The 7,984-nt window shown below is 50.9% G+C and overlaps 1 protein-coding gene across 2 annotated transcripts in view; it reads left to right on the top strand.

The window, feature by feature from the left end:
• Pdgfrb (platelet derived growth factor receptor beta) overlaps positions 1 to 7,984 on the top strand; it is a 37,415-nt gene that overhangs the window by 14,818 nt on the left and 14,613 nt on the right. For both annotated transcript variants that reach the window (XM_008849383.2, XM_029554228.1), the window contains exons 2-9: positions 1,273 to 1,318; positions 2,318 to 2,641; positions 3,574 to 3,840; positions 4,529 to 4,656; positions 4,749 to 4,923; positions 5,455 to 5,647; positions 6,136 to 6,251; positions 7,497 to 7,620. In XM_008849383.2, coding sequence (XP_008847605.1) covers positions 1,273 to 1,318; positions 2,318 to 2,641; positions 3,574 to 3,840; positions 4,529 to 4,656; positions 4,749 to 4,923; positions 5,455 to 5,647; positions 6,136 to 6,251; positions 7,497 to 7,620 — 1,373 coding nt within the window. The remainder of the gene's footprint in view (positions 1 to 1,272; positions 1,319 to 2,317; positions 2,642 to 3,573; positions 3,841 to 4,528; positions 4,657 to 4,748; positions 4,924 to 5,454; positions 5,648 to 6,135; positions 6,252 to 7,496; positions 7,621 to 7,984) is intronic.

Raw genomic sequence — 7,984 nt, 5'->3', positions numbered from 1 at the left:
GGGGGGGAGGAGGAGATTTGTTCAGATTGCTTCTCAGGGCATTGGGAAGAGCTGGGGTAGGACTTGCCTGGGTCTTCCCTATCATGAGTGATTATGGTCCTCACCTGTGGTCCACTCGCCATCCCCTCACTGAGAGAGTTGGAGGGCTCACAGAGACAGCCATAGCATAAGAGGAAGCAAGCATGCACGTTTGGCTCAGACCTAACTCCGCAGTGCTGGGCAGGAAACTAGAAAGGGCAATGAGGAGGTGGAGGCAAGCTGAGCAAGAGTGGGCATGACCAGGCTGGGCATTCCCACAGTAGCAGGAGGTGCCTTGCTGCCTGTCACATCATCACCTCCTATGTGATCCTCATCCACCTCTGGCCTCCTTCTTACCAAGACTGTAGGCAGCCCCTTGCTATACCTGGCTTTTGGTGATTATTTGAACTGAGAGGCGGAGCAAAGACCTACCCGTTTCAGAGTGTCTGTCTCTATGTTCCTACTGTTGTCCCTACTCCAACGTTGTGTTTCACTATCTCTGTCTTTCTCTGCTCCCACCATTCAACTCTGTCTCCCTTTTAAATAAACTCTGCTAGGAACCTTGGTAAATGTTTTCTCTTCCCAGAGCCTCAGTTTCCCCATATGGACCCTGAAGGTGGAGGTGGGAGGCTTGGCTTCAGTGGTCTCCAAGGACCTTCAAAGCCCGCTAACTTAGATGGGGCCAGGACCCTTTCCCCTCTCCCCTGGGCTTCCTGTGCTGCTCTGTGCTGAGTAGGGGGGTCAGCCCACTCCCACATTCCACAGCCCTGACTCCCCCGCTTCCCTTCCCACAGCCGCCCCATTTCCTGTTGTGCTTGTGGAGAGAGCTGTGGGAGTTCTCTGGGTTCTGCCTCACCCCCTCCTTCTCCTCCAGGCCTTTCATCACACTTTCCCAAATATTTGTCCTGGCAGATAAGTGTGTGGTATTGGAACTGTCACTGGAGGACAGGGTATCAGAGCTGGCAGGCCCCTGGACACTAACTAGCCCAAATTCCCTGCCCCCATTGTAACATACAGGGAAACTAAGGCCCAGAGGCAAAGGGTACAATCAAGGCCACATGAGAGTTGCAACAGAGGGTAGAGGGCTTGGGGACATGGGTGTCCTTCCAGCCTTAGGATAGATGGGAGGTTAGAAGCCCAGGCAGAACTGACTGATGGAAGGTTAGATGCCCAGGCAGAACTGACTCTGCAGGAACCAGGCACTATGGTGGGCCTCTGTCCACACTGGGCCCTGACCCCTACTTAACTCTACAGGGCATCATGGGGCTTCCAGGTGTGATGCCAGCTTTGATCCTCAAAGGTAAGTAGACTGGGGATAGGGGTGAGGGTCCCAGGGAGCCCCCAGGGAGCCAGCGGTGGTGCTCGCTAGCACCAAGGGCATAGAGTCCAGAAGCTTTGCAGTGCTTTTGAGTCTCAGTTTCCTGTATTTGGAGAGGGTCTCTGCATAGGCCTCCTTCAACTGCCCGCCCCATCAGTTTGGATACCTTCAGTGGACTCCTTGTCTGGAACTATCAGCTCAAGTTCCTTGCTTGTCCTTCTGTATCCACTGCACCCTCTGGCAGATACCCCAGTCTCCTCTCTCTTAAGTCTGGCTGGCTACCTGCCTTCAGCTCTCTAGGGACTCAGCAGTTGCTCAAGTAACAAGTGATGAACCAATGGCCTGACCAGCAGACTGTTGTCTGATGGCCCTGCTGACTGACTGCACCTGTCCTGATTTTCATCATCAGATAATGTGGAGGTGTTGGTTATAAAATTCTCCCTGTGGACACTGGTATATAGTGGTGACCATCTCAGCTTCCTCAAATACTCCCCCAGAGGATGTCACGGGAGGCAACACCAATCATCTGACACATGTATACTTTAAATACCCCCCATTTGATCTTGCTAGCCTCCAGGGCTCAGCATCTCTCTGGCCCCAGTCTTCCCCAAATAAAATCTATTTGAGAACCCCCTTCCTAAGTAGGTCACCTGTAGGTGGGCTTCACAGGAACCCGGGCAGTTACAGGGAGGAGATCCAGGATGACCTGGGAAGCAATGCAGGAATTAGAGGCCCGGGAATTGCTTCCCCAGGATTTCCTGCCCCTTTCTCCTGCCTGCTGGCTGCACGGCCAAAGGGCTCAGAGGCAGGACAGGAGCCTCTGCGGGGCTGGCAGTGGTTAAGCAACCTATATTAAATATGGAGGTGTGTTCTTTAAGGACTTGGGAGCTATGCAGACAGGCTGGGGGAGACAAGACAGACAGCTCTAGGGGAGGTGCTAAGTTCTGTGCACCCTGACATGTAACCCCTCCTGCCCCAAAGGCCAGTTGCAGTTGCTGCCTCTGCTATGGCTGCTGGGACCACAGTCCTCCCAGACCCTGGTCATCACACCCCCAGGGCCACAGCTTGTCCTCAACATCTCCAGCACTTTTGTTCTGACCTGCTCGGGTTCAGCTCCAGTGATGTGGGAACAGATGTCCCAGGTACCCTCTCAGAAAGTGGCCATGACCCAGGATGGCAACTTCTCCAGCATGCTGACACTGACTAATGTTACTGGGGGAGACACTGGAGAATACTTCTGTGCCTATAACAACTCCCTAGGACCAGAGCTCAGTGAGCGGAAACGTATCTACATCTTCGTGCCAGGTAAGGGCACTCACCTTGTGCACCACCCTCCATCTCCGCAGCATAGCAACAGATGAAGCTCCAAGAGTGCCTCACTGACATCATGAGATGCAGCCATCTGACATGCAGGCAGAGCACAGCATCCAGCTCATTCCCATCCACTGGGTGTCTTCTTTTCCTTTATTTATTCATTTATTTTGAGGCAATGTCTACTCATTATATAGCCAAGGATAAACTTGAACCTCTGATCCTCCTGTCTCCACCACCTTAGTGCTGGGGTTACAGACATGCACCATTACCCCTAGTTTATGTGTGGTAGGCACACATTCTACCAACTGAGCTACATCCCCAGCCCCAGCAAAGGTTGTGGAAAAGGCAGACAAGCAAGAAAGAGTAAGAAGAGGCTGAACTTCAAGAACCTTTCCTGACAGCATTAATCGATGAAGCCCTCATGACCTAATCGTACTCTCCTCTGTTTTTTTTTTTTTTTCTTGCTGGTTCTGGTGATTGAACCCAGGGTCTTGTGCATCCTAGGCAAGGCCTCCGCCACTGAGCTGCACCCTCAGCCCTTCTCCTCCCTATTATTATTATTTTAACTTTTTTTTTTTTTGAGATAGAATCTCACTAAGTTGTTCTGGCCAGACTTGAACTCATTCTGTAGCTCAGACATACCTCAAATCCTCTAACATTTTGTGTCAGCCTTCCAAGTAGCTGGAATTATAGACCTTCACCACCAGGCCGGGCTCACAATTGTCTCTTAAAAGTCCTACCAAAATGACAATTATTTTTCAATGCAGTTTGGAGGGAACCAACATCAGAACTATAGCAACATCCTTATTCTGTGTTGGAGAGACTGGGGGCCAGAGAGGGGAAGAGACTTGCTTAAAAGCACAGCAATTCACAGGATAACTAGAAACTCAGTTTTCTTGACTTGGTTTTGGCTCTACTGTCAGATCCCACCATGGGCTTCCTTCCTGTGGACCCTGAGGAATTGTTCGTCTTTGTCACGGAAGTAACTGAGACAATAATTCCATGCCGAGTGACAGACCCCCACCTGGAGGTGACACTGCATGAGAAAAAAGTAGACATCCCTCTACATGTCCCCTATGACCACCAGCGAGGTTTCACTGGCACCTTTGAGGACAAGACTTACATCTGCAAAACCACCATCGGGGACAGGGAAGTGGACTCCGATACCTACTATGTCTACAGCCTCCAGGGTGAGCCCCCTTTCTGGCCCTTCACAGTGGAATAGCCCCTCGGTTTACCAAGTGCACGACTCCATTCCTCACTGGATTCTACCTACAGTTTTGGAAGGGAGTAGTGTTCTCTCCATCCTGTAGCTGAGGGAACTGAGGCTCAGAGAGAGGATAAAGTTGACCAGGAACAGTGCACTAGGGACTGAGCTGGGTTGCATAACGTGAGGGACAAAGGCACAGGCTTGGCACTAGCTGGGTTTGGATCCCAGCTTGGCTATGCCCCACCTAGGCAACTTTGCACAGGGCACATTGCTCCCCTGTGAGCCTGATCCTCACCAATAAACGGAGGATAATGATGACTTCCTTCCTCACAGGATTTGGGGAAGGTAAAATAGAGGAAAGGTGCCTAGCATGTGATAAATGCTTGGTAGACTTCTTTGTATTTAGATCCCTAAAGGATTTTGACCTCCAGACTGTTCTAGAATGTCAATTCCATGAAGAAAGAGATTCTCTCTGTTATGTTTACTTCTTTAGTCCCATGCCTGGAATAGTACTTGGCACATAGTAATTATTCTATCAGCATTGGTGGAAAGAATGAATGTATCTTTCACACTAACCAACTCTTCCCTGAGGACCTCTCCCATTCCCAAACTGACTGCTGGTGGTTAGGTTACTTCCTCACCCCTAAGCAGTCCCTCCTTGCTTCTAGTGTCATCCATCAATGTCTCTGTGAATGCAGTGAAGACTGTTGTCCGCCAGGGTGAGACAATTACCATCATGTGCATCGTGACTGGGAATGATGTGGTCAACTTCAAGTGGACATACCCTCGCATGGAGGTAACTCTGGGCCAGGGGTTGGAGGAGGGGCCGGGTAGGATGGACATCTCAGCTTGCAGACTGACTTCTGATTTGGGGACTTGTCCCTGCAGAGTGGGAGGCTGGTGGAGCCAGTGACAGACTACTTATTTGAAATGCCCTCTCGCATTGGCTCCATCCTGCGTATCCCCAATGCTGAGCTGAATGACTCTGGGATCTACACTTGCAATGTGTCAGTGAGTGCAAATGACCATGGAGATGAAAAGTCCATCAACATCACTGTGGTCGGTGGGTACCTTGGACTCAGCCCCCAACCCCACCCTGAGCTGGACCAGATTTTGGCAGTGTGCCAGCCCAAACCCCAGTTCCAAGATATGACCCAAATCAAAGTGCAGTGTCAGTCCTAAATTCAGCCCTAACCTCTAACCTAGATTTCCCATTTAGCCAGAACCGTAGTTTAATCCCAACTCTCATCGCAGCCTAGACATTCCCATTCCCAAATTCAACCTCACCACTAGTTGGAGGCTCCAGTGTATCTTGTGTGCAATATGGAGCCGGAACAGAGAACTGCAACTTCCAGGTCCAACCTCACAACTGGTTCTAACACCAAAATCTGACCCTGCTCCAGTCAGCCCCGTTGCTCAACTGGTTGCTCAACTGATTCCCAAAGTCCGGAGAGGCCCTGTCTGAGAAGGTGCTCTCCTGACATTTAGCCTGTGTCCTGACACCTGGAGCCCAGCTTTTGGGAGGCACTCCTCGATTGGTGGCCAGGCACAGCCCCGCCTCCAGGGCCCGCCCCCAACTGCTGTACCTTAACAGAGAGTGGCTACGTGCGGCTGCTGAGAACGCTGGGTCCTGTACAAATTGCTAAGCTGCACCGGAGCCGGACACTGCAGGTGGTGTTCGAGGCTTACCCGCCGCCCACTGTACTGTGGTTTAAAGACAACCACACCTTGAGTGACTCCAGCGCCGGCGAGATGGCCCTGTCCACGCGCAACGTATCTGAAACTCGGTGAGCAGGTTCCACTCGTTTTGGAAGCTTTGCCGTTACCGAGCAATCCAGGGCGTTCAGATACCCACGAAGGTATCAGGTCCTTCCTGTCTGAGAATCTACTTCGTGCCAGGTGCCTGAGGACACTAGAGGGACCTCCTGGTGTCTGACCTGTGGGGGAGAGAGACACTAGTGGGATGGCCACTTAGATGTTTAGTTTCCTTTGTGATGAATGGAGCCAACAGATGGCAGCCTAAAGGAAAAGCACTAGAAGAGACCAGCAGACCGACAGGACTGTGCCCCTCTGAAAGTGATAGCCTGGAGGGAAGGACATGCACCCCAACCCTCCCAAGCCTTCCTCTTGGCTCAGCAGAATGGGGATTCAGGAGACTAGGTGTGAAGGCTGGCTCTGCTCCCTCACCTTCCCTGGGCCTTGTAGAGGAGGGCAAGGAGGGCTGTAGGTTTCCTGCCGTTCTGATGGCACTTCTCTGGCCTTGCTTGTTCTCTAGATATGTGTCAGAACTGACCCTGGTGCGGGTGAAGGTGGCAGAGGCTGGCTACTACACCATGAGGGTCTTTCATGAGGATGCTGAGGCCCAGCTCTCCTTCAAGCTGCAGGTCAATGGTGAGGATTACCTCCTTTTCCCTCCCTCCGTTCCCACCCAGCCCCTCTCCCTTGCTTCCCTGCCCAACCACCTTTGGGAGGGACTGGAGAGAGGGTCTAGAACCAAGGAGGCTGGGTTCTAGGCTGCTGACTTGCCATGTTCCCATCTCTGAGCCTTAGTTTCTTCCACTGTCAAAGACGGCCATCAGCTTACTCATGTTTCTGAAAACCTCAGCTATTCATGCACCAATACCATAATGATCCCTCTCACATATGGTTCACGCTGAGCCATTAATTCAATAGATATTTATTGAACAATTATAATATGGCAGTCTGTTTAGAGTTCTTGAGGCTCTGCTTTTGCACAGCTTGTATCCTAATGGGGGATACAGCAAGTAGTAAAGGAGGACTTTCTAGCAAATGACACAGGTCAGAAAATAACAAGTACTGTACGAGGGAAAAGGAAGAGGAGGAGGAAGAAAAGGAGAAGGGAGGGAGGGAGGAGGGAAGGGAGGGAGGGAGCAAGAGAGGGAGAGAGTGGGCAAGGAGTGGGAGCTGGGCACAACAGATGGTGAGGGTTGTACTTTTAACTATAGTGATGAGGGTTGATCTCATTAAGGGTTTACATTTGTTACATTTTGAGGAGAGGGTATCCCAGGTCATGCGCCCCTGTCACATTGTCAAAGAAATAGCAGGAAGGTGGGTGGGGCCAGAACAGAGCAGTTGAAGTGTAGAGGGGCATGAGGTCAAGGTAGAGGTGTAGGGGGTAGTTGTGTAAGTGCCTGTGGGCTTGGTACAACGTTGACTTCTATTGTGACTGACATGAAGAGCCATGGCAGGGAGTTGAGCATAGAAATGACATGATAATGACAACATTTTATCAATTAGCTTGCTAAAAATAAATTTATTTTGAAAGACAAAATTTAGCCTCTCAATTACAGATGGAAACTCGGTGTCATATGCCATAATTTTAAAACCACCACTAAAATAGACTCAGAGAGAACTAAGCAATGCTATTAAACCCTAGCTCTATGATATTGGCTTCCCAGGGCCCTGGGCTCCAAGCCTGTTCTCTCAGAGTGACTTTAAAGATAGACTAGTCTGCTACTGAGCCCTGCCCTTTGAAATGTCCCTAGGGGAACCTGTCACTCTTCACACTGTAACTCCTGGTGCTCATCTGCAGGGAGACTCTGGAGCAAGTTCTCTTGAGGGCCTTTCCTGTAGCCTGGTCTGATCATTTTCTGACCCTGTACCCTCACTGTTCAGTCCCTGTCCGTGTGCTAGAGCTGAGTGAGAGTCACCCTGCCAATGGGGAGCAGACAATCCGCTGTCGTGGGCAGGGCATGCCCCAACCAAATGTCACCTGGTCTACATGCAGAGATCTCAAAAGGTGAGCCCAGCCTCCCAGAGTACCCACAGTTGCCTAGAAGGACCCAGTGATGTGCTATCTCAACCAGCCTCTCCCTCTGAGCACGTTAGTCTAGGCTAGAGCCAAATCCTAGATCTCTGCTTCCTTGAAGATACTGTGCATGACCTAAATTGCTTCTTTTTGTACGTTGACCTTTTTGTACCTGGGTCACCTTCAGCCCAGCAAGGTACAGGATCTGGGCCCCAGAGATATCTTATCCAACCAGTAGCTATTCTGTACTTCTGACCAGGCTGAATCTAATATAGTAGAGGAAGGGTTGAGTCCAGTATCTGCCTCTACCCTGATACCTAGGTAACCTGGGCCAGGGGACCAGGGGCTGGGGGAG

The sequence above is a fragment of the Nannospalax galili genome, unplaced genomic scaffold (assembly GCF_000622305.1).
Source record: "Nannospalax galili isolate Female #2095 unplaced genomic scaffold, S.galili_v1.0 scaffold704, whole genome shotgun sequence".
In the NCBI taxonomy this organism is placed as follows: Eukaryota; Metazoa; Chordata; class Mammalia; order Rodentia; family Spalacidae; genus Nannospalax; species Nannospalax galili.
Note: the sequence above shows the minus strand (reverse complement) of the source record. Positions and strands in the feature narration are given on the sequence as shown.